This window comes from Ambystoma mexicanum, chromosome 1p, assembly GCF_040938575.1.
Source record: "Ambystoma mexicanum isolate Mex_15411 chromosome 1p, UKY_AmexF1_1, whole genome shotgun sequence".
NCBI lineage: Eukaryota > Metazoa > Chordata > Amphibia > Caudata > Ambystomatidae > Ambystoma > Ambystoma mexicanum.
In genome coordinates, this window is record NC_090921.1 from 91,055,038 (window position 1) to 91,082,009 (window position 26,972).

At 46.1% G+C, this 26,972-nt stretch overlaps 1 protein-coding gene across 1 annotated transcript in view; it reads left to right on the forward strand.

The window, feature by feature from the left end:
- Positions 1-26,972, forward strand: part of SLC25A11 (solute carrier family 25 member 11) — a 143,433-nt gene that overhangs the window by 108,287 nt on the left and 8,174 nt on the right. The window contains exon 7 of the mRNA XM_069643856.1: positions 5,023-5,074. Within this exon, the coding sequence (XP_069499957.1) occupies positions 5,023-5,074 (52 nt within the window). The remainder of the gene's footprint in view (positions 1-5,022; positions 5,075-26,972) is intronic.

Below are 26,972 nucleotides of genomic sequence, written 5' to 3' on the forward strand. Positions count from 1 at the left end.
CGCAAGGACCGGCTGGACCTGCGCAGGATGGTTGTCTGGTCGGAGCTAGTAGACGAGGGCGTGGCTGGTTGATCTGCTCCCTGTGAGTGACGCATGCTCTCCATCGCCTCAGCAATGCGCGTTAGGACCTGCCTCACAGCGGCCATCTCCTCACATAGGCGCGTCGTGTTGCTGTCCATGGCAGCTTTCATGTCCCTTGACAACCCCCGGATCTCCTCCCTGGTCGAGGCAGCCTCGCTCACTTGCCGGGCAACCAGGGCATTGAGCTCCTCCTGGCGCTGGCGTATCAGGCTCATGGTGTCGTCTGCGGCCCTGCCCCTGTTACTCCTCGGCGCAGCTTGCTGCATGTGGCCGACATCAGGTGAGCTCGCCACGGGACTGAATGACCCATCCATTGCATCTCCGGCATGCACCTCATGGATGTTGCCATTGGATGTGTTGCATGGGCTGTGGAGTGGGGACAGCTGGGGGCTGGGTGTACGCTGCCCTTCCGGTGTCGGACATGGGTCGTCCACATCACTCATAGGTGCCGTGGCTGCTGCTTCCCCAACGGAGCTATTGGCTGCGGACGGCGTGCCTTCTGGCACTGGCTCCTGAGTGGTGGGGGTGGGTGGTGGGGGTGCTGCCACAGTGTCGGATGGCATTTCGACCCTTGGTGTGGTCGTTGCGTGGGTGGCTTTTGTACGCTGGGCCACTCCAGATATCCCAGTGCCCCTCGATGTACTGGGCCTGGTGCCTGCATCCTTTCCCTTGGCCTGCTTTTTGGGTGGTGGGGCCTGCGTTGCAGCGTCCAGCTCCTCACTGTCAGATTGTGACCCTGTGGGGGAGCAAGACAGGGATAACATCAGTGATGGGTCAACGTGCATCATGCATATGTTGTTGTTGCTGCAGTTCTTTGGATTTGGACATCTACTTTGGGCCTGCAGGTTGTTGGCCAGATGGGTGGGTCATCCGGACATGTGTCAGGGTGACACGTGTGTGAGGTGCTGCATGCATGTGGTTGTGTGGGGATGTGCAGGGCATATATGCAGGGTTGTGTACATGTGTGTGTGATGACCCCATCCATTAGCTGATTCCCAATTCACATTTAGGGGAGGGACTCATGCTTGGCATTGCTGTGTCTTGCGTGGTCACTCACCTCCGTCTGACGTTGTTGCCACACCACACTCCATTCGGCCCACTCCCTCGATGGATTCTATGCCAATGGTGCTGGCACATGTCTCCTCCCACTCCTGCATCTTCATCGGGGATCCACCTCCGCCTCCTGTGCCCATGGCCAGATTCCTGTTGGCCGATAAAATGCTGCGTACACGGAGGCGCAGATCATCCCACCGCTTGCGCACGTCCTTTACGGTGCGGGGGGTGGAGCCCACCGCACTGACTTTCTGCGCCACCTCAGCCCAGATTTCCTTTTTTCTCAGGAGTGCCGGGCGCCGCATGTCGCTAGCGAACACTACCTCTGCATTTGCAGCCAGGGTGTCTGCCAGCATTTTCAATTCCTCATTTGAGAAGCGTTCTTTGCGCTGGCGCGCATCGGCTTTCTTTAGGGCCTTGGGCATTGTTTGTTCTTCTGGGATGTGGTTTTGCCAGTCGTGGTGTTGCTGCAGGTCCTGAGTGCAGGGGATGGCAATGGATTGTGTTTTTAAAGATGGCCGCCGGGCTCTTTCCCGTTCCGGTGCGATGACGCTATTTCCGGTTCCGGTGTTTTACGGTGACCGCTAATAGCAGTGACCGCTAATAGCAGTGACCGCTAACAGCGGTGGCCGCTAATAGCGTGTAGCATGAGGGCGGAGGTGCTATCAGCACTTTGGTCGGAGCCGGTAAGGTGCTTTTCCGCCATGGCGGTGGGGTCCTTTACCGTCATGGCCCTATGCGCGTGTCCGCTAACTCGTAATGTGACGCTATTAGCGGTCTCCTACGATGGCGGACACGCTAATGGCGCCATGACGGTAATTCACATTTTTTAGCGCCTACCGTGTAATGAGGCCCTATGTCTTACTCACCTGGTATAACTGAAGGTTATCATAAATGTAGTTATAGGTTCATACTGTTCCCTGAATTTGTGTTCCACTACTCGGAAACTTATCCTGGTAACGGGGTTGGTTTATTTACTATGTGATTTCTTAACCGAGTGTCACTGCATGACTGACAGGGTCTGCTAGCCTTGAATTACTGACTGTATTAAAAGAAGAATATGTAACCTGGTTTTACTCCCCAAGAATAGCTGATTGCATTCTGAAAGTATCTCTAGATTTACCTAACCTTGAACTGCTGGCTACTATTCTTAATAAGGTAATACTTTGGGTTGCAGCTCTTAAGAATTGAGGTGGTTTTTATAAATGTGTTTATATATAATGTGCTAAAGTACTTATTTACCCAAGATTCATCTTGGCCTACTTGTATTTAAATAAACCATTTTACAATACATAGTGTTTCAGTGTTTTTTTGGACCATATGTATACTACAATTTTCGTTGAACCATGCTGCAGCCCACTTTCCCTCCTAAAATAAGCCTGGCTACTCTGTCCATGCTACCTCATTCTCAGGTGGTACAGCCTTCTACTAAGAGTGGAGCTTGTGTACTGCGTCAGATGGATGGTTTTATGAAGTCTTGGTAGGACTTTGGAAACCTTTTCCTAACACTCACCATGGCCACCGCCTCCTTCTGCTGTTAATGATGTGAGCACAGCACCCTCTTCCCTGTCGTATTCATAGACTGCGCATCCTCGGTCGCCGGCAGGTTAGTATACAGCATTTTAGACTAAATAGTTCATGTATTGAGCTGAATAAGCGAAACCAAACGGTTCTTATCATGAAATGTTTCATTTTTTGAAATTGAAAACAAAAATTTACTGCGCACCAGTGTATCTATGTCTGTGGGGTATACCCCATGCTGCATTACAGGGAACACAGTCCACAAGATATCCCAGCATGCATTTGATCATTTTGTGTTAAAAGAAAGGACATTCTGCAGTACACATTAGACTTTTTTGCACTTTAATGTTATTACTTTTTTGCGGTCTGAGTAAAAGAAAATAACGTTTTGAATTAAGAGTACCCATTGAAACATGTTTGTTTTAGACCAGGCTTGTGCAGTGGCCCGTTACACACCGCACCTGCTGTCCCCCTTTCCTAAGGTGTCCTGCAAACGCTGAGTCATGGGGTCCTAAGCCCGCCAACAATATCTAGTCCTTTTACTGAAGCATATTCCCTGCTCACTTTCTTACCACAATCATTTACAGAATGTTTGTGCAATAATACAGGGGTGTTTTGTGCGAGGCAATATGGGATGGGCAAGGGCATTGGGTGGGGCGGGGGTGGTCTCCTCATTTTGCAGAAGGAAAACAAAATTCTAGTAACAAAATATTGCAGTGAAAATGATTCAGTAAAAACAAACGTAACCCGGCCAACACCCTCAAACGCAGTGTCCGTTTGTTCCTGCCCCCAACAGCCCATACATTTGAGGGTAGCCAATGTATTGCACCTAGAAGAATCCTCGAGAGAAGCCAATTAAATGTGTATTGCACTCAGATAAATCCCTGGAGTAGCCTTTATATTGCACGTTGAAGAATTTGAAGGTAGCCAATGCCTTACATTTAGCTGAATTTTGAAGTCTAGACACTGTATTGATGGGGTACCGCTGTCCCCGGAAACCCGCCTCTATGTTGAAAGCGTACTACACTCTGAAGCTTGCTACTGTACCAGTCGCCCTGCTTCGGCTCATCTCGAGCATACCCCTAAATACTGCACATGCCTTAAAGGGCCTGCCCTATTGCACACGAAACGCACAAACCACACATCCACCACAACAAACATCCGCAAACCATCCCAGATACTGGGCCTTACCCCTCCAGACACAACAAGCGAGTGCACACAATTAAAGCACACCTAGAAAGCGGACACCTACAGATGCCAGTTTCTCATGGTTCTGCAGGCATCAACATAGGAGCACAACCTCTATTCCAGCCCTTCTCCCCCACTAACCCACCCTGCACTCTTTTTCTTACAGAGCCACATGAGCGCTTGAAGACCATACTAATGGTAATGGTGCGCGGTATAAGTCAACTTAACATAACATAACTTTTTATCCTGCCTCCATACCACTTAATTCATCCTCATTTGGTTGATGTCTCCCCACCTTGAGCTTATTTTCATCATCCCAGTAATCCTCATACCTTCCATAGACTTCAGAAAAAGGTGATCTCCAATGACTTCAATGGAATTACCCTAAAAAAAGAAATGGATTTACTCATGCTTGCTGATGTGCTTTGGCCCCCCTCACAGCCCGACCTGCTTTTCAGCCTCCCTTCCACACTCAGATTTCCTTACCTTGGGATACGCCTCTACCGAGCTCTGATTTTTCCCAATGGCACTCATGAGTCTGTCATTCAGTCCTGGATGTGTTCTTTGACTTTTGTGCCTTCTGTATTTCAAATGGGAAAGGTAAAACTACAATTCCCTGAATGCATAGAAAAAAAGGCCTGGGTGTCTCACTCATGCATGGAAAGCCAGATTCACAAATTGCACCCTCAGGGTCTTTCCCTTACACCTGGAGCCCCCTCTACACACAATGACTTGCTCCACAGATGACACAGGATTCTGTGGAGGTAGGGGCACTTCAGGTGACCTGTCTCCTGTTTGTGAGGAGGAGTCACTAGCCTTACCATGATCCCCACGCGGCTTAATCCCCTAATGCTTTTTGTGGGCCTTATGGGACGCCGTTTTATCAGGACCACCCTCTTTATGCTTTTTACTCTGCACAAACCTATGGTTTTGTACTGTTTGATTAGCAAAACGTAATTTATCCTTCTTTGAAAGGCGACTGTCTCTTGCAGGCTGTTGCTACATGTCTGCAGCACCTGTGTACTGTGGAGTCTCTGCTTCCGAGGGAGCTCTAATGATGGCATTTGCACAGGATAGGTTGTGCTTTTCATAATCGAGGGTCTGCCAAGGGTGTGTTTCTGTTCAGGTGCTGATCATTCCTCTTGCTGATGTTTCCTTGCCTTTGTTTTTGTTTCTCAGGATCCAAAACATGAGGATGATCGACGGGAAGCCAGAGTATAAAAGCGGAATTGTAAGTATCCATCCTTGCCACATATGCACACGTCTGCGTCTATTTTAGCCTGTGCTAACAATTGATGGTCTCAGTTTAGCTGCTCTGTACAATGTGTATGAGTCTAGTGCATACATACTGTGAAAATGGGTCCCTCCGGCCCTCCTAATCCCAGGGGGCTATCTGGTGAATACCATCTCCCGCATTATAGTGACTTTGCCCATATTATGGTTTGATGTCTCATTCATAGGCTCGCCTTCATCACCGCGCGTGTCCATGTCTGGATAGATTGAAACCAGCGCTTAACTGTTGGTGAGGGTAAGGTAGGGAGAATGGGTGAGGGAGGGTTGGCAGAGCCCCCACTTTAGCAAGTAAGTGCAGTTTAAGCCAAGCTTTGAAGAGCTCCACAGTTGCACTGGTTTCGATTGTGATTGACAGCAAATTCCAGTGGATCGTGACATATAAGGAGAGAGCGTGGAATCGAGAGGAGGAGCTACAGGGAGGGTATGGGACAGGGAGGTTTGAGTGCAGAGGAGGAGCGAAGGGAACGAGCTGGAAAGTAGACCCAGATACAAGCAGGCAGGTTGTGAAGAGTAAGACCATTGATAACTTTGTATTCTTGGAGAAGTAACTTGAAAATGTAGCTGTTGTGAATGAGTGTTAAACAACATATTATCAGTATGTAGAAGTGGGAGAGAATCTGGGTAGGTGCAGAGAGTGTGAGTAGCAAAGTTGAGGACTTTGTCTAGAAGTAGGAAGGATTAGACAGGAAGGCCAAGGAGTAGGCTCGGGCAGTAGTCTAGTGTGCTGAGCACAAGGGTGGAGATAGTTTTTTCGTGGAGTGGTTAGTAAGAAATTCGCATATTTTCTGAATGTTAAGAAGGTTTGTATGTGCTGCAGATGCAGTGATGAATTAGTGCAGTTGGAGACCGCTACCATAAAGGACTCTAAGTTTGTGAGCCTTTGGTGAGAGAACAAGAAGGTCAGGCGACATGGAGATCGGAGGGTAGAGATGCCATTAGAAGCCAGGAGAAGGATGACTTTTGTTTGTGAAGAGTTGAGAAGCATGATTCATCAGAGAGCCGTATAGGGACGATTGCAGTGACACAGTTGATGGTTCCTAGGTGACTGGCGTGAAGGAGAAAAAAATTAGAATGTCATCGGCAAAGAGGTGATAGTGAAAACAAAAGGGCAAGATAAGTCTTCCTTGGGCAGAGGTATAGAAGGTGAAGAACACAGTTCCAATGACTGATCCTTTATGGGGACGCTGATGTGGAGAAGGCTTGTGCCAAAGGTTGCAAATTCAAGGAGATATTAAAGGATCGACTTTCCAGGTCGGGGATAATCCAGGCGAGAACAGATTTATTTAACCCAAGATCCTGGATAGTGCGTAGGAGAGAGGGTTTGTTTACTGTCTAAAGTGGCATTGAGGTCCAGAATGATGTGTAGGAGAGTTTGGAGTGGTGAGCCTCAGAGAGAAAGTTGGGAGACAGGCATGTGTGCAATCTTGGTGGAGCGTTTATTAAGGAATATTAAAGTGGTTCCCCACGTCCATTATCCTCAATGTACTTGGTGGTCCCATTGAAGCCCTCCTGCTCAAGGACCTTTGAATAATGGTCAAGGAGTGAAATTGGGCGATAGTTTGCTGTGACGTTTGGATCAGCAGAGGTTTTCTTCAGTAGGGGTCGGATAGTTGCAAATTTGAAGTAGGCAGGAAAGAGCCCAGTGGGGAGAGGGAGGTTAAAGAGCTTGGACAAATAAGGGCACGTGATTGCTTAAAAGCCCATGAGCATCTGGAGAGCAAACAGGTCAATGGGTGCAAACGGGTCAGTGGGAGCTCAAGATTGAGTGGCTCTGTGAAGTATGGGTGCTAATTTGATGGGCGAGATAGGGAAAAAGTAGTTAAGAGCAAAAGAGGTAGGAGGAGGTGGTAGGCAAGAGTGTGGACGAAGGAGAGAGGACGGCAATGAAAGTGTTATGAATGTTACAGATTTTAGAAGAAACTTAGTGAGCAAATTTCACTTGTATTTTACCTACATTTACGGATTATTTTGTGTGCCTGTATGTGGATGAAAGAAGAAGCGCTCTGCTTTTTCTTTTAATAACGCTGCCACATTCGTACTAATTTCGGCAGGCAGGGCTGTGTTTACGAGGCAAAGACAAACGTCTAGTCCTCTTTCTGTGTTCTCTGCCCCGCCCCCCGCCTCACTTTCAGCCCGATCCTTGCACATATGTGCAGGATTGTCCGTCCGCGCACGGTGCGCGCCGCCAGCGTGCCAAAGGCACGCTAAAGGCAAGCCCGTCTGTGCCCGTCCGTTCCGGGATGGGACGGGTGGGAGTACTTGAGAGAGACTATTTACTTTCTATTGCCCCAACAGGCACCATATGGCCAGCTGGCTGGCGTCATGATGTACCTTCTACTTCTCACACTGCTGCAATCGCTAATAATAATACAAAGCCTGCTCTGGCAGCCCCTACGTTATTGCTAACGAACACTAGATCCCACTAGACTAGCGCACACTGGTGAAATCTGGGACCTACTGTCCAGTAGACTGGTGATTTTTTATGCCTAACTGAAACCTGGCTCACTCCCAGCTCAGCACCAGAATTAGTTCAAGATATCCCCCCCGCTTACCTGATCACCCACCTTGACCGCCCACCCCCCAAACGTGGAGGTGGAATTGCGGTTATTTTCCAGGACAAGTATACGGTCACCCAATTGCTGTGCTCTCATGCACTTGATATGGAAGCTCTTCTTTTGAAAGTGGTTATCTCGCCACTCTGTACCATCTCCTGCTTATTTATCGTCCAGCTGGTCCTATAGGCTCCTTTTGTGTAGGTCTGGCTGACCTCACAGCTGGTTTGAATCTGCAATATTACAATTTAGTGGTACTAGGGGATCTCAACTTATATTTTAATTTACCAAGATCTATTGAGTTCACTACCCTTTTTGACAGTTTCTCTGATCTTCATCTACATCAACTGATTCAAGCCCCCACCCAATCTCATGGTAACATGCTTGATTTAATATTTTCCAAGGACGAACTGCTATGTCCTGGCCCCATCGGACCAGCGGTATGGTCTGATCATTACCTGGTAACCTGTACTTTCACACTTGTGACTCCACCTCCCATAATACTTCCGCCAAAAACTTTATAACAGCTACAACCCAGTGCTCAGAGACTCCTACAAACCTGGACTCTCGAATTGCCTGGCTGAGGTTAAGCTGGCCAAATCCTCCTTTTTTTCCCCAGAAAATTAAAGACGCTTTATGCCAGCCTAAAGCCCTGTTCTCAATTGTACATTTTCTAGCCTCCTCGGAGGCCCTTACCTCTAGAGTTAAGACCTTTAAAAGCTTTATGACGATCTTGCCTCCTTCTTTATCACCAAAATCGAAGTGATTCGCTCATATCGCAAAATCTACTGCAATAGGGGCACCAGATGCTATCACACCTGCATCTGTCCCCCCTATTGACCAATTAGCTAGCTGGTCCACTTTCCCCTTTTCAGTGAGGAAGAGGTCTTGACTGCTAATTTGAAAATTAAATCTTCGTCTCTTGAGGATGCTATTCCTGTCATCATTTTGAAGAAGATGGCCCCTGATCTATTACCAGACATTACCTCGGCCATTAATGATTCTTGCCAATCGGAGTTTGTCCCCTTGGAGCTAGGGTTATTCCCCTTCTTAAAAAGCCCACACTTGACCCCACAGTCCCTGCTAATTTTCTTCCAATCTCTTTACTCCCCTTCCTGTCTAAACTTGAGTCTATCATCACTCCTCTCCTGTCTTCTTTTCTGGAATCTTCCAAAATTCTTAACTCCGCTAAGGCTGGCTTTATTGGAAAGTGTATTGGTATCGGTACAAGACGATGTGTCCAGACTAGTTGACGCAGGTGGAGTAGATGCTCTGATTCTGCTGGGTCTGTCAGCCGCTTTCGATACTGTCGACCATCCAATTCTGCTCTCACGTTTGGCTCAGATTGGGATATCTGGCCATGTTCTTGCCTGGTTTACTTCTTTTCTTTCAGATCGTACCCAAACCCTGGCCATGCCTCCCTTTCTTTCGTCTCCCTGTTTCCTTACCTGTGGTGTTCCGGGATCTTCACTTTTCGCCAATTCTGTTTAACATATATATTTGGTCATTGGGCTGCCTCATCCACTCCTACGGCCTCAATTGCTATTCTTATGCAGACGATACCCAAATCCTGATACATCTCGATCAAGATCAGGGCAGGGTCTCGTCGTGTCTTCATGATTGCTTGAGAGCCGTAGGGGATTGGATGGACCAGAACTGGCTTAAATTTAATGGCGGAAAAACAGAGGTAATGGTGGTGGGTTGCCCTCCGGACCCCTCACTGTGGACCTCAGCCTTTTGGCCCTCTTCTTTGGGCCCATCCAGAGCCCAGTTGACAAAGTGAGAAATGTGGGCGTCATACTTTCCGCCACCCCTTCCATGTCCAATCAAGTGACGGCTGTGTGTCAAGCCGCCCATCACCAGGTTAGGCTCTTTAAGAGAGCCCTACCTATGATACCAGAAGCCTTCCGCCCCCCTGTGGTGGCTGCGTTAGTGCTCTCACGTTTAGACTACTGGAACTCCCTGTATCTATCTCAGCCAATTGGTCTCATACAGCGGTTACAGCGCATGCAAAACCTGGCGGTTAGGCTAGCCACTGGCATCCCTTATGGTGCCCACATCTGCCCAGTACTCCGCCAATTGCATTGGCTTCCGGTGGGTCAGCGGGTTCTCTTTAAGTCCTTGTGTATTGTGCACAAGGCGGTTCATGGCCAAGGAGCTGAATTTTTGCAAGCAAAATTCATTCGCTATGTGCCCACACGGGCTCTGCGCTCTTCAACCACCAGCCTCCTAGTTGTCTCTAAGTTAAATCGTGAAAGGATCGGGGTTAGAGCCTTTTCCATCGCTGCGGCCAGACTTTGGAATAACCTCCCCCCGACACTGAGAAACGCCCCCAGTCATCTTGGGTTCAGGAAAGCTCTTAAGACAATCCTGTTGTAATTTCTCCTCCTGGCCACCTTCTGTGGGATTAGCTCTCTCCGCAGCACCATGATGCCTCGGCGACCGTGCGCTTTATATGCTCAAGTAACATAACATAACAAATTCATTAACAGAAATGTAAGATGTATTGGATATTGGCTTGGCAAGTGTGAGCAAAGCTTGGAGGTTAGATGAGAGTTGTGGGGTAATTGCAAAAGGAGAATACTAGTTTGTGAAGTAGGAGGATTTGGTAGAGTCCAGTACAGAGGTGAGGGTAGCAAGGGAATCTTTGTAGGCTTAGGAGTTGGGTAGGGGTTCTTGATTTGCAGCAGCGCCTTAGGTATGACGCATATTTGCTTTGAGGGTCGGAATTTCACAGGTTATCCAAGCCTTAGGACAAGGGTGGGAAGGTGTGACGTTACAAGCAGGACAGTGTTGGTCAAATGAAGTCTTAAAGGCATAGGGCTGGGTGGAAAGCTCAGGGGCAACGTGTTTGTCTTGGAAGCGAGTTTCACAGGTTTGAATCCCAGGCTCACGCTTAGAAACTGGTCCCCGGTATTAAGCGTGTTATAAAAGAACAATTATATGCATGGTAAGTGACAGTGGCATGAATAGGGGAAAGGGACAGGAGAGAAGTCCTCATGCATCAAGGTAAGGGGCAAAGGTTCTGCTTGAGATTACTCTTAGCCATTTAATAGAGGAGATGATCAGTAGAAGCTGGAGGGACGGAGATGTGAAAGTGAAGGGATAGAGTTGTGAAAGTGAACAAGGGAGAGATCAGAGGGAGAACAGTCATTGGAGAGGTCAGAGGAGAGCCAGTTGGAGAGAAAGACGAGATCAAGAGTGTTCCCACAAGAGTATGTCGGCTGGTCATGGAGGGAGTAGGAGTGGTGAGAGAGAAGTGAGTGAAGTTCAAGACGGGTGGCTTCAGAGGACTTGGGAAGGGAAAAGTCCCCTAACATGGCAATTTGGGATGTCGGTAGAAAGTGACCCAAGGCTAAAGAGCCAGAACAGTGAGCAGAGTTGAATAGAGGCATATTCAAGAGGCTCTTGTGTTGACTCTCATGGAGGGGAAGGTTTCAAACACCTGAATTGCCTGTTGGGTGATGCTTCACTCAGCGGATATGCTGTCTGTGGTCACTCTCAAAAGCCTACGTTACCTGTTGCATCAGCAGTCAGCCTAAGCGCATGCTGTTTGGGGGTCACTCTCCTTGAACAAATGTGACAAAAGCCTTCCTTGTCACTTAGGATAAATTCCTATTCTGGGCTGTGTAAGGGAGGCATGGTATCACAAATATGACACTGACACACAAGTTACAAGTTTCAAAGCCTTTATTAAATTCTTGGGGTTTAGAAACACTCCTACTCTGCCCTATAGCTATGATGGGTGTAGTCTCTACCGTCAAACAATAAAGAAAAGACAGTTCTTGTCAATCTTTGTCAAATCAAAATGGCCTATACTAACAAAACCTAATGCCTGCCCCATCTCTTATACAACAAGTGTGAAAAAGGGAATGTGTATGCAAGGGAAAATCAGTGTTACAACATAAAGGATCAAGATGGCTGAGTCAGCTCTCATCCCCGCATTGGACAGCACGGAGTAAGGTGGCCCCCGTAAACAGGATGACACACTCTGGCTCAGGTTATTAAAAAAAAAAAGGCAGTTCAAAACGTGGGTCAAGGCCGGCTTGGCCTTCCCGTTAACGTCACTTATTCCAGCTTTTGAAAAGTTCTTACACAGTTCAACAAAAGTTCACGTAGGTCTTCCTCAGTCAGGTTCGGACCTCTCAAGGCATCAATAGTTCACATATGTCTCCCTCTGCCTGGCTTGGATCTCACAATCACAGCACTTGCAGGGGGTCCCTTCCCCAAGCTTTATTCACATTCGTTTGCGGTTCCCTTCCCATAACTTATTTCATATTCCAGGTCTCCCTCAGTCGGGCTCAGAACTTTCACTGACGTCGAAGACTTTCGAATATGTGAAGCTTTTACTATAGACCTCCGCAGGACCACTTCGACTCCAGCTCTCCCTTTATTTGCCTTGTGTCTCTTGGTCTTGGTAGTTCCATACCACAAGAACAAAAGTTGAAAGTTCACCTTTTCACTTCCCCTTAGACCGGGGTTATTCTTGACCATTATGCATTTCAGGGTTTGTTCACTTTGTCACTTTATAAAAAGACATCAAACATTTCACAGATACTTTAGAGTGGGCTACTTCCTTTCGCCGGACCTCTCCGCTACTCTGTATCTTTGGCTTCACAGTTATCGGCCACTTAAAAGGTAATCTCTGGTTAGCTTTCTTTCGCGTCTCATCAGCATGTGCGCAACCTTCAATTGTGAGATGCCCTGTTGCAGCCTCAGTCTTTCCTTGACGCAAACCGGCCTTTTGTGTCTTTCAATAACTCACTGGTTGTGCACATTCCTTTCTTCTCTCTCTGGGGCTTTGATTCACGAGTCAGGGTTAATACCACAGGCTTGGCCTCGCCCTCCCCAACTCTGTCGTTCACCCGGGAGGTTTGCTGTCGTCCTTGAAACACAATGCAGGTTTCTTCTTGTCTGCGTTTTGGCTTTCTCTGCGTCTCCTTCACGGCTTCCCGGAGGCAACGACTTCCTGCAAGAAACTTTAGGGTTTCTCTACGCTTTGGTCTAGTCCCTTGATCGGTCGTCCCGTTCTATGGGTTCGCCTTCGCCCCGGAAGATCTGCTCCTTCTTGTGTTTCACCTTGCTCAGTGTGTCTCTCTTTGTACCGCCTTCTATCCGTGTGGGGAGAGCTAATGGGTATCAGATGTATGTCATTAAGTCAAGTGCCTGACCTGATTAGTGGGACATGCTTGATGAGATATGTAAATGTTAGCCTTTCTACCCTCAGTCGCCTTCTTCCTAGGCCCAGTGTTTGTGTAGAATGGGGGGCACGGGGAGTTGGGACGTTGCTATTGATATTTTATTTTTATTGCGCTCCTACACAAGTGTTTCAGAGCGCGACAAGGCAAGGGAGGGGAACAGGGGAGAACAAAACAGTGATCTTACTAGTCCCAGTGACATTGAGAATGCGCAAGTGCATGGGAGAGGGGGAGGGGAAAAGTGCATGGAAGGGGGAGAAGTGGAAAGTGCGAAGCAGATAAGAAACGGATAAATAATAATAAATAAATAAATAATAAAGGCAACAAACTGTGGTAGTTAGCCAGCAATTTGCAAGTGCTAGGTTTAAGGCAGCAGACAGGGTAGGTCTGATAAGTGCAGGAAGAAAAAAGGGGGGGGCTGTATGGGTACAGATACAGACCCCAGTGCAAGGGGTAGCCGGAAGGCAGTGCGGGAGGTTGGCAGGGTGAGATGGTTCTCCTCAAGTTTTAAAGTGGCAGGGAGGCTGTTCCAGAGGGAGGCCCCAGCCGAAGGCAGAGATCTACCCCCAGCTTGTTTCTTTGAAAAACAACTGACCCTGAGGTAGTTGGAGGTAGAGGAGCGAAGAGCTCGAGAGGGGAGGTATTTGCAGAGGGATAGCTGAAGGTATTTTGGACCCAGACCCGAGAAAGCCTTGTGGACAATGCAGAGGTTTCGAATTTAATCCTTGTATCCACTGGGAGCCAATGGAGAGATTTCAGAGCTGGAGAGATACGATCCGAGGGCTTGGGTCCAAGGACAAGTCTTGCAGTCCTGTTCCGGATTAGTTGCAGGGGGCGGAGAGTAGAGGCAGATAGATTTAAAAAGAGGCTGTTAAAATAGTCCAACCTAGAGAGAACCAGAGCTTGGGATACCATGAGCTTCTGGGGGAAGGAGAGGAAAGGCAGAGTACCTCTGAAGAGGTGCAGTCGGAGGTTTGACTTTTTAGAGACCTCAGAGATGTGGGCGAAGAAGGAAAGGGTGGATATAAAGATGACCCAGAGGTTCTTAGCCTCGCAGGTGGGGGTAGGAGGAGGGCCAAGGGAAGCTGGCCAGAGAGTGAGGGGAAAGGATGGTGAAGGTGTGCCGATGGGGAGGATCTCAGTCTTGCTGGCATTCAGACAAAGATCATTGGTGGCACACCAATCCTGAATGGCAGTTAGGCAATCAGAGATGAGAGAGGGAGAGGAGGTGGCCGAGGGCAGCCTGAAAATGAGTTGAGTGTTGTCAGCGTAGCACTGGAAATATGAGCAGAAAATGGCAATGCAGTGGGCGAGAGTTGCCAGGTATTGGTTTAAAAGTCAGGGCGAGAGGTTAGACCCCTGGGGAACATCACCGGTAGAGAGGAAGATACATGATAGGAAAGACCCAAGTTGGACCTGGGAGGGTCGATCAGAGAGGAAAGAGGTCAGCCAGGCCAGAGCCTGATCAGTGATACCCAGGTTTTTTACGGAGACGGTTGAGCAGGATGGTATGGTCGACCGCGTTGAAGGCAGAAGAGAGATCAAGGAGGATGAGGACAGAGGGAAAGTTTGAGTCAAGATTGGAGAGCAGATCTTCACGGATTTTCACGAGAGCAGTTTCTGTGCTTCTGGCAGCTCTGAAGCCAGACTGGTGGTCATGCAGGCAGCCAACAGAATTGGAATGAAGGTTAAGCTGAGAGATGGCCAACTTTTCCAGGAGTTTGCCCAGAAAGGGAGTAATGGAAATTGGATGATAGTTAGCTGGACAAGAAGGGTGTGGGTTTCTTGAGAAGAGGATGCACAAGGGAGTGCTTCAGAGGGGAGGGGAAGGATCCTGAGGTAAAGGAGTGTTTGCAAAAATCAGCAGTGGCCGTAGCGAGGGTGTCGATGTGGTCCTTGATGGTTTTAAAGGAACAGGGATGAACCTGTTTTGACAAGGCTTCCATAGATCGGACTTGTCTAGCGACCTCTTCAGGGGAGAAAAGAGGAAAGGGCGAGAAGGATGGTGGGGGGGGGTTGGCTAAGGGAGGGTCAGCAAGCACAGATGGAGAGGGGAGAGGAGGAGAGGGAGTTAGAGGTAGAGGAGCGGAGTGCCCGAGATGGGAGGTATTTGCAGAGGGATAGCTGAAGGTATGTTGGACCCAGGCCCCAGAAAGCCTTGTGGACAAGCAGAGGGTTTTGAATGTAATCCTTGCATCCACTGGGAGCCAATGGAGAGATTTCAGAGCTGGAGAGATACGATCCCAGGGCTTGAGGCCAAGGACAGGTCTCGCAGTCCTGTTCTGGATAAGTTGTAAAGGGCGGAGAGTAGAGGCAGGTAGATTAAGAAAGAGGCTGTTGCAATAGTCCAACTTAGAGAGAACCAGAGCTTGGGAGACAGTGAGCTTCTGGGGGAATGAGAGGAAGGGAAGAATACCTCTGAGGAGGTGCAGTAGGTTGTTTGACTTTTTTGATACATCAACGATGTGGGCGGAGAAGTAGATTGTGGAATCAAAGGTGACACCAAGGTTCTTGGCCTCGCAGGTGGGGATAGGAGGAGGGCCAAGGGAGGCCGGCCAGAGAGTGAGGGGAAAGGAAGGTGATGGTGTGCCAATGAGGAGGATCTCTGTCTTGCTGGCATTAAGACAAAGATCGTTGGCGGCACACCAATCTTGAATGGCAGGTAGGCAATCAGTGATGAGAGAGGTGGAGGAGGTGGCCGAGGGCAGCCTGAAAATGAGGTGTTGTCTGCGTAGCACTGGAAGTTTGAGCAGAAAATGGCAATACAGCGGGCGAGAGTTGCCAGGTATTGGTTGAAAAGCCAGGGCGAGAGGTTAGACCCCTGAGGAACACCACAGGTGGAGAGGAAGATAGATGATAGCAAAGACCCAAGTTGGACCTGGGAGGGTCGATCAGAGAGGAAAGAGGTCAGCCAGGCCAGAGCCTGATCGGTGATGCCCAAGTTATCCCGGAGATGGTTGAGCAGGATGGTATGGTTGACCGTGTCGAAGGCAGAGGAGAGATCAAGTAGGATGAGAACAGAGGGAATGCTAGAGTCAAGGTTGGAAAGCAGATCTTTACGGATGTTCAGGGGAGCATTTTCCATGCTTCTGCCAGATCTGAAGCCAGACTGATGGTCATGGGGACAGCCAACAGAATCAGAATGAAGGGTTAGCCGAGAGATGGTCAGCTTTTCAAGGAGTTTTCCTAAGGCGGGAGTAATTGAAATTGGGTGATAGTTGGCCGGACACGAGGGATCTGCTGTAGGTTTTTTGATTTTGAGGAGAGGATGCACAAGGGAGTGCTTAAGAGGGGAGGGGAAGGATCCTGAGGCAAAGGAGTGGTTGCAGAAGTCGGCAAGGGCCGGAGCGAGGGTATCAATGTGGTCCTTGAGAGTTTTAGAGGAACCAGGGACATTCAAAAAAGTATATTTGTCAGGACACCTTTTCTTTTCCTTCCAAATAACATTTTATTAACATTTTCAACACTGTTCAACAAAATTAGAACATCCCCTCGCCCCCTTGGTCTGATCTTGAGATTTCCTTAGCCACTTTCTTTCCTCGTTCCATGCCATCTCTCTCCTTTGTCTCGAGCCCCTTATGATGGACAGTTTAGTTCCTTCATCCTTGAGGGTTTCAACGTACTTGTGTCCCTTAGGGTGAATGGCCTGGCATGATTACAATAAATCCAGAAGTCTCATTCTCCTTGGGCACCAATTCCCCGTGGCTCCTTTCTATCGCAATCTCAACGCCAGAGCCTAGTCTGCCAAACATCCTGGTTAGTCTCTGTGTAGAGTAAGAAACCCATTCCAGAGCTGCTGATTTGCACATTTTTCCCACCCATTCATGTTGTCCTTGGAGGGTCCTTTTATTTCCACTTTTGTGCAATTACCAGCGCCCAGCCATCATTAGGATCTGTATACCTTGGGTTCCACTTTCTAGGGCAATTCGTCCAAAGTTCCTCCCAGACTCCATCAAAGCTGTACCTCTGTTGCCCCCTCCCATCACCCCCAGTTTTCCTCTACAGCCTCTTCAATTCGATACCTTAGATTTAACTGAATGCAATGTTACCTAAGGAGAAGTGACGGATTTATTTGACCGAAAATGGTAGGTAATGTTGTATATGGGTAGTGCATAATAGGTGGCGTGTGTGGGGTAAGGGTAAAAGTTAGGGTAGGAAGGGGTAATGGGGGGTAAAGCGGGGTGTCCCCCACATTAAAAATGTTAAAAAAAAGTTTAAAAAGTAAAATATTAATTTCGATTTTCAGTAAAATATATTCGGTCACTTGCCCATTAGGTAAAATGTTTAGATCAAATCTACCTCATCCCTTGAATTGCCCCCCAATATTTTTGGATGAGCGGCCATTCCCACCAGATATGTTCCCAGCATTCCGCATTCCCTCTAACATAGGTTTGACACTGTGAGATACATTTTATGAATTTTTGCAGGGGTTAGGTGCAATTGTAACATCAGTTTTACCCATATTTCTTGAATTGGAAGGGACCTCGTAAATTGGGGATGTAGGCCCACAGTCGCTTCTAGTCTGCTTCTTCTATTGGTTGGCCTGTTGCCCCTTCCCAACTTGCCATATATCTTCTTTCCCCTGGTTCCTCCCCCTGCTTGGTGTATGCATATAATTTCACCACTACATGTGTGTCCCCTGATTCTGATGATGGATATTTTTCAAAGGGCGTTAGGGACCGGGTCGCTGCTTCCCATGACACTTTCTTGATACTGTTACCTCTACTTCAATAATGATTCTTCTACTTGCTTCACCATGAGAATTGACACCTCTTTTCCAAAAGTACTTCACTTTGGCTTTGACAACTACAACATAGCATCTACTGACAACCAGTTATACCTCTTTAGTTCCAACGCTTTTGACTACTGCTACAGCTTCAATGATTTTTAGACGGACTTCAACAAGATACTTCAACCTCCTCAGGTAGACCAGGCATCTTCCTTTTAATAGCTTTCTTCAAAGGGCAGCCTCTCTACCTCTCTTGTCCAACTGCCACGACGACAATAACCTGGGTGTGCCTTCAAGACTCCCTTTTCTCTGGCATGACCTTCTTGGCATTACAGGTTAAGTATGCTTCAGGATAGTCCTTACAAGCAGCCCATTCCTCTTCTCCAACATCACCCTTGCCTTTCCCCCAGCTACAAGCCCATACAATTACCCAGAAGCATTGGTGACACTCTCCTAGCTTCAGGTAACACTTGTGCCCTTGTATTTTAGGCTTGTCTGCTGTTAGTAACTTCACAATGCAGCTGGATTGCTCTAAACTCTGAGAAAGGTTCAGCTTCGATGTCAGTGTGGGGTACCTATTGGCTCAGGCAATGCATGTTCTCTTCAGTCTTTTATACTCTTATGAATGAAAGGTATGTCAATTTTATACAAAGTATAAGGTTCAGTCTTTCAGGAAAAACCACAATTAGGCACACACAACCACTCTTTGATGTAGTTTTCAAGTTTTTCAAGTTGTTGTGTAATTGTACTCTCATAGAAGCAAAGGATAGGTTCAGGCCTCCTTGTGGAATCGCAATAAGGCATATGCAACCATTCCTTAATGTAGTTTTCCCACTGTAAAGATTGTAACTTTGATATTGTCAGCATTAAGTGTTCTGTAATGGTCTTTGCGTTCCGTTCTCTTTATAAAGGACCCATGACCACTCTTTGAAAAAATGTATAGTCTTCGGTTATTGGAACAATCGGTTTAACAGCTTTGGCTTCCTATGCAACCAATAAACCTTTTACTTTATACGCGGGTGTTACATTTCCATTGTACAAGTGATTTTTAATACAGCAGTACACTTCTACTCGCTGAAAGTCTTAAGCGAGTGGCAGAGGAACTGGTTACTGCTACCGGCAGAGGAGCTGGTACCTGCTACCGGCAATGCTTTAGAACGCTGTGCTTCACTCAGACTTCTGAAGTGTTTGCTCTACAGGTTGCACTGCCACTCCAACTTCAACTACATCCTCTACTGCTTTTGGCTAGCTGGGTCCCCACACCCGTCTCCCGAACAGGTGTCTCCGTCCAGTCACATGCCTTGGGAGTCTCCTCTGCTTCCAAGAACCTCGACTTGACAAATGCTTCTTGCCTCCGTGTTCGACACGCAAGCCGCTCGGAAACCAGGGGAATCAGGCTCACATGGGGAAAACTGTTTCTCCAGCACGTATTCCGCAGCGTAGCCGCTGCACTTCAGTTTGGGAGGACAGGATTCTCTCGGAACACGCAGGTGAAATCTGTGGTCTCCACGTTCCCGGCGTCTCTCTTGTTCTTCTGCTTGGTTTGCCAGCCTTGTGTTTTCTTTCTGCTTCCACTAGTGCAGCATGCACTCCATGTTCCAGCTCCTTCCACTCCTTCCTTCTTTCTCTGCCTGAGGGGGCCGTTTATGCCTCCTAGGTTCAGTAATAGTTTTCAGGTGTAAGATATAAGCCTTAATTGCCTGTCTACTGCAATGGCTACTTGGCTCAATTGCCTTCCTACATCTGCATGCCTCTTCGGCTCTCTTTCTCGTCTCAGTCCCTCTAGGATTCTGGGACTTGTAATTTCTTACCACAAAATTCGTTTTAGAAGATTTTAGTTGCTTATAAGGGTATGTTTAATTCCCTTAAAGTTACTAAGAGAGGGGATATGAAGATTAGTCTTTACAGAGGAAGTTAGTTTATTGAAGACATTTCCACATTACTTTATAGTAGTATACCCTTGGGTTTGAAGAAGGTGTTTAGTTTTGGATACTAAAATGGGTCTTTCATTTGGTAATGGTTGCCTAGATTTTACAACATTAAGGTCCGCAACTTGAGATCTTATATAAGAGTTAGGGACATTAAGATGACACTGTGCCTTCCCCTCTCTGGGCACTTTGGGAAGATTCTTCCTTCCAGAGGAAAAATACTGGGTCTCATCCACGTAATATCCTACCACCTTGAGCCCCGCACTACACCATTGCCAGGTTTGGATCAGGAAGCGTCTGCCTTCCCCTGAACACCTGGGCGGAGACTTTAGGCCGGGTTTCAGTGAGGTATCTGCAGGATTCTTCACACCATCCCTGTTGCGTGCAATGCTTAAAAGATTCAAATGAAAGCGGCAACGTATACACTTTGTTTCATGCATTAATATTTGTTAACTTCATTAGTGTGGACACTCTGCTGGATGCTTTTAAAGTCATTTAATGGCATTTGAGTGTGTCATATACTATTAAATATATCTCTTTTGTAGTAAAAAGTTAGATAACAGCTAAGGTCCTTTCAACATGACTCCGTTCTCATGAAGCTGATCGATGAATTAACGTATTTAGTGATTTTAATAATAGCTTTTGTACCTTAGCTACATTGTTAATCTGTTTGTTGGTAGGAAACCACACTCATGAAGCATGATGTGTGAACCTGGAATCACAGACCCTCTGTATCATTCATGGGCAAGCAGCTTCCAGTCTGCCTGCTGTGTTTAGCACATTCAATGCCCAACATTTGGAATTGGCCTGGACCCAGCCCAGTCTGCATAGAGTGCCGGCCTACCCATTGGCCACTATTAAACGGTGCTTGGCACCTCAGCTGTCAAAATGTGAGATTTGTATACAATGATCTAATGTGTCTAGGTTTATGCCAACAGACAATCTTCTGCCGCCCCTTTCGGACGATGCAGGGATATTAGTTTTCTTGAAGTGGGTGATAACTGTCTGCCATTTCTGGCACTGGTAAAAAGTGAGAACCTTCTTCTTGGCCCTTGAAAATAATCATAGAATGTTAGGATATGTATCCAATGCAATGGTCCTAAAGTTGATTTGGAGATTTAGAACAGAACTAAACGACATGGGTTTTTCCCTTTGTACCTTTGTACCTTTAATTCTAAAATTGAGGCCCAAGAATTCTTGCAGAAACCAGCTCCAAAGTTAGCCGCTACTCTGTCTAATGCTGTCCAGCTGGATAAAACCAATGAGCAAACTTGAATTTCACAGCTCATTGCATTAACAGTGGGTAATGTTAACCTACAATCAATTTCCTCCTTTAAAATGGTACCAACTACGACTTAGCAAACAAAGAATTCAGATCTATCTTTTATATTGTGGAATTCTTGTGGATATCATGGTCTTGAGGGGGGGTTAACCAGCTTTGCTTCAGAACTTCATCCTGATATTATCCTCTTACAGGAAACAATATGCATTACTGATTTGCCTGTTGAAGGGTACCATACTGTATGTAGGCATGCAATGAAAGGTATTCTTGGACGCCCGATGGGAGGACTTCCAATTGCAATCAGTAATAGGATTAGATGTAAATCGTCCCTGGTATATTAGTCCTCTAATGTGATCGCAATTGAAATACAGATGCATGAAAAGGATGAGGATTGGCTTTTTGTACTATCCTTATACTGGAATCCTCTAAAAATAACCTTAGAGGAGATGTTTAATGATTTAGATCAATGTTTAGAATATATTCACAACCTGAAGCATTTGCCCAAGATCATCATTGCAGGTGACTTTAATTCTATGTGTTACTCTAGCCTTGCATATAATAACTTCCTTGGGAATGTGGCAATGTTTGGAGCCCAGAGTCGTGGTGCCAAATGGATTGCTTACTTTGATAATTGGGAGATATTGTTTGTAAGTAATCAGGTAGCAGGTCTCCAGCATACATGGAGTCGTGGCAACTGTACATCATTGATTGATCTCTTTTCCATCTCCAGTATTTTTTTTAAATTTGTTTATTTGTAATGTGCCGGTAACTCGCGAGTTTCGTGGCGCAGAGACATGGACACGAGGACATAACATAAATGTGACAGGACAGTTCCTAATAGAAACTCAAGATCAGTGGGTCAGGGATGGCGATCTCAGCTGAAGAGGTGCGTTTTCACTAGCTTACGAAGGCGTAAGTAGTTAGATTCTTTCCTTATGTGGACTGGCAGGCTGTTCCAGATACCTGCTGTGATGACTGGAAAGAATTTTCCCAGTCTGGACATGCGTTTGTGATCCTCTTTTGATCCATGGATCTTAATGTGCGGCTTGGAACATAAGGTCGTATTTTGGTTTTTAGGTAGCCTGGTGCCTTCCTATGGATGCATCTGTGGGCTATTGTGAGAGCCTTGAAGTGGGTTCTACTCTCCACTTTGAGCCAATGTAATTCCTTCCTAGAGTGACTGATGTGATCGGATTTAGATTTACGTTTGATTATCCTAACCGCGTTGTTTTGGATAATCTGGTACGCCTGTAGGCTCTTTTTGTTGGCTCCTACCATTAGTGCGTTCCCATAGTCAGTCGGGATAGGAAAGTTGCTCTGGCCACTGTGGCGCAGTTATTCTTTGATAGGTAAGGTCTAATGGCTCTGAGGAGTCTCAGATAGTAATTGCATGTTTTTTTTAATGTACTGAGTCGGAGCTTCTGCTCCTAGGGATGCCTCCATCATCATTCCCAAGGTTTTCACTTTCTCAAGTACTTTACATACTGTTACATTTAGTCTTACCTATTCATCCAATGATTACTGGGGATCATGCTCCAATTCAGCTAAATAGGACCTTATTACATAACTGTAACAACACTAATCACCTGCTTCCTCCGAGTGAAATCAATTGACCCAAGCTATCAGTTAGATGGAATCCGGGTCTATGCAGGTGGATATCGGATATAGTAAAATCTGAATGTACCATCGCTGTTTTCAATTGGGGTCCTTATGTGTCGCTATTTGACAAAGAAAGAATAATATGTGACATTATTACAACTGCCATTCAAGACATTCAGGTAAAATCCTTTACAAAAGATCAACAATGGTCTCATACTTTTGATGCTGAGGTGCAGATCTTAAAACGTAAGAAACATCAAGAATTGCGCACTATCGAAAAGTTAATTCCCGATTATGCTCAACTTAAACTTGCTAAAAATCGTATTTTATTATTGTTTAAAAATAAATTGAGAATTATGCAGAAAGCCAAGTCCAATGAGCTTAATTGTGAAATTGTGCGCAAATTTAGTTTACATGACTCTAAATATATATGGTCTATTATACGCAATACCTCTCCGGTTAAAACAGCTTCTAACCTAAACATAATACCTGAGCACATATGGATATCATATATATTAGAGAAATTCTCCATTCCTGCTCGCTTCAGATCGTATGCATTTGTGTTGAATCGCTCAGTAAAATGGGCTTTTTCATTGGTGTGAGGAGGATATTAATTGGGCAATCAATAAATTATCTCACTCAAATGCACCTGGTCCGGACGGTATTCCCTCATGTATTTATTAATCTGAACCTGTTTTATGGGCAGCTATACTTAAGCTCTAGTTTGATTTAATGTTGAAAACCGGTAACATACCTGAGATATGGGATACTTCCTTGATTGTCCCAATATACAAGAAAGGTCATGCCATGAATCCCTGCAATTATCGTCCCATATCACTTATTGATACCAGTGCTAAGATCTTTGCGGGTCTCTTACTGCACAAGCTTGAAAACTTTACTACAGAAAATAATATCCTTGCAAAAGAACAGATAGGCTTCAGGAAGGAGATGGGCACCTCTCTGAATGCATCTCTGATGTCTCACATCATTGCTAATACTAAGACGATAGGGGGACAACCGGTATTTTATTTATTTATTTGTAATGCGCCGAAGCTCGCAAGCATCAGGGCACGAAAAAAGACACAAGGACGAAGATTAACGGGACGACACAAAAAGAGAGTAGAGAGAGGAGGAGCAGAAAGATGGCAACATGATGCGGTGTAGTAGTTGCCTAATTATTTGAAGAGAAAGGTCTTCAATTGCTTCCTAAAGAGTTGGATGTTGCTTTCTAGTCTAAGGCTGCAAGGCAGTTTGTTCCAGTGGTAAGTCGCCAGGCTCGGAAAAGCTCGACCGAGACCAGTGGCTTTACCTGGAAGGCTGGGATTGATCAGTCCTTGTTTGGCAGATCTCAAACTACGGCACGGCTCATACCAGCTGAATTCTTTCCTGAGGTATGCTGGCGCCGTGCCATAGAGACATCAGTGGGTTAGGGACAGTGATTTAAACAGGATCCGTTCCTTCACTGCCAACCAATGGAGATCATTTCTGTCCTTGGTGATGTGTTCACGCTTAGATTTGTTAGTGATGGACCTGACAGCATTATTCTGGATAATCTGGCATTGTTTCAGGCAGTTGCTGCTGGCGCCAAGCATTAACGCATTCCCATAATCCAAGCGAGACAGAATGGTAGCTCTCCCTATCGTGGCACTATTCTTGATGTTTAGAAATGGTCTGATCTGGCAGAGAAGCCTTTGGTAATATTGACAATTTCGCTTTAAATAAGCGGTTTGGGCTTCTGCACCTAGGGAAGATTGTAAATAAATACCTAGGGTTTTGAACTTATTTGATACCTTAATGGTGGAGTCTTTTATAGTGAAGGTGGAATAGTCCGAGCCAAGATTGTTTAAGGCTTTAGCGCTTCCAAAGGTCATAAGTTCTGTTTTGGAGCTATTAAGACACATCCAGTGTGTTATCATCCAGTTTTCAATGGTGTTGTAAATAACCGATAACTTCTCGTTGTCTAAGGAATGGTTTCCACTCAACTCTAGAATGAGCTGTGTATCTTCAGCGAAATTGGTGAAAAAGATTCCAAGCTGAGATAGAAGTGTACAGAGGCAACGGATGTATAAGTTGAAGAGCAAGGGAGAGAAGCTGGCTCCCTGAGGGACGCCACAATCTACAGGTTTGGGTGAGGTGGAATGACCTGCCCAATTGAGTTTTGAATTCCTGTCTTCTAGAAATGATGATACCCAATCTATTGCATCATGGGAGCAGCTACCAGCTGCGCCTAGGGCCTCTCGGAGCTTTCCGTGATCTAACAAATCAAAAGCCGTCGAGAGGTCCAAGAGGATTAACAATCCTGTTTTACCTCTGTCCAGGATGCTCAGCATTTCTGTCTGCAAGTCCAACAGTGCTGACTCTGTGCTGTGGGCACTTCTGAAGCCCGATTGTTGGGGGTGTAGCAGGCTGTGTTGATCTACATAATCTTGCAGTTGTTTGGTCGCTATTTTGTCGAGTACCTTCAGGAGAAAGTTACAATTAGTAATGGGTCTGAGGTTGGTGGGGTCTTGTTGATCTAGTCCCGGTTTCTTGACTAGGGGGGTGACTGTGACTGTTTTAATTTCTGTCGGTACCTTCCGGTCCCTGAAGGAAGCATTTGTCATACGACAGAGAAAAGGGGAAAAGATTTCAACATTATCAAGAATCAGTTTTGGAGGTATGATGTTTTCGGCGCAGGTGGTACAATTTATGGAAGAAAGAGTGTCATTCATGTCTTCGATGGAAACTGGTGAGAATGTGAATTTAGGGATGTCTAGAGCAGGATAAGTCACCTTGGGTTGCGCAGGTGGTGATGGATCCAATGTTTTGCAATTTATAATGGAGTCTCTGGCTTTTTTGATTTTATTCGAAAAGGCAAGTTGAACTGCTTCGCAGTCGGTCAAGGTTGGTTGAAAGGGTGAGGAGAGAGTGGGTGGTTTTTCTAAGGATTTTAGGATTTGGAAGAATTTTCCAGTGGAGTTAGAAGCACTGGTAATTTGAGTATTAGAGTATTCTTTTTTTTACTTCAACCAGTTTGGCTCTGTATGAGAGGTCACATTTTTTCCAGTTTACTTTATTTTCCTCTGAAGGGGTTTTGTGCCATGTTCTTTCTAATTTCCTTTTAGCTATTTTGAAAGTGCTCAATTCAGGTGTGTACCAATGCTGGTGGTTAGGGTTGGGGCGAGCCTGTTTATTTTTAAGTGGCGCATGTTTGTCGAGAATCTCCTGGAAATTATTATTGAATTTGCGGATGATGTTTTCACAAGAATCATTATCTGCAGTATTGTTCATGACATGAGTAAGGCCTTCTTTGAGAATGTCATGTGTGATTTTCTTAAAGTTTCTGCTTAGAACTGGTTTAGGGGAATTGTCAAAATGATCAGCTTTGAAAGTGAGGGAGAATGTAGCTTCAACTTTGTAGTGATCTGTCCAAATGCATGGAATGGTATCGGTCACTGGCAATTGAACGTTATTTGTGATAATCCAGTCAAGTTGATTACCAGAGATGCAAGTGGAGCCCTTATTAGCGATATGGTAATTAATGTTTGTTAGGCTGTTTTCTAGGCTTATAGCCTCTTTGTCGCCGGGGTTACCTCGCCATCTATTCAGATCGCCCAAGAGGATAGTCCCAGTATTGGTTCCCTTCAGATTATTCAAAATGTGACATAATTCGTCATTGAAGTCTGAGGTCAATGAAGGGGGGCTGTATAGGACGATGAGGTTGATGCAATGGTTGTTGGAGGGCGTGAGTTTTAGATGACGAACTTCGCAACCCGTGCAAAGGATTTTAGTAGTGAACAGCCTTCAGAGTCTGTTTAGCTATTATAGCTACCCCCCTCCTTTACCTGATGTCCGGTTTTCATAGTAAATGTTATAATTGTGGGGGACAGCACTATCGATAATTGGGCCTATTGGTTCCTGCAACCAAGTTTCCGTGAGGAAGAGTATGTCCAAATTATCTTGAGTAATGTAATCATGCACATCTTGTGAGTGTTTGTTGAGTGACCTGGTATTTAGGAGTGCAATTTTCAAGGTGGCATTTCCAGGGCAAGTAGGTATTAAGTGAGTGATAGCGGGGGTGGTAGGTCTCGAAATGGTCTGGGAATGTGTTTCATTTGGCAAGGTGTCTGTGCCTGAAAGGAGAGGCTCAGAGATTTCTCTCTGTTGTCGAGAAAACTTTTAACCAGTCTTTCGTTTTCAAGTTTGTTTGCATCAGTTAGCAACTGTAGGAATTTTAAAAAGCCCATTTCTTACCTGTTTTGTTAACCCTGTATGGATGTAATCGGGCAGAGTGTAGGGCCGATAGCCGATGCCCGCCGTGGACCGGCGTAGACCGGCACCGTCCCAGAAGTGTCGGCGCTGAAGCGTCTGACGTTTCTATTTCTGCAGCTCAAAGGCTGCTGGAATATGTAGTTCGCAAGAGGCTGACTAGTAGTCAGGAATCCGTTTAATGTGGAAAGATCTGAGCAGTCAGCTGAAAGATCTAATCTCTCAACTCACGCTATCTTTCTAGTTATACATTGCAAGTATTGATCTATCTTCTGCATTTGACTGTGTCGTAAGGGATCT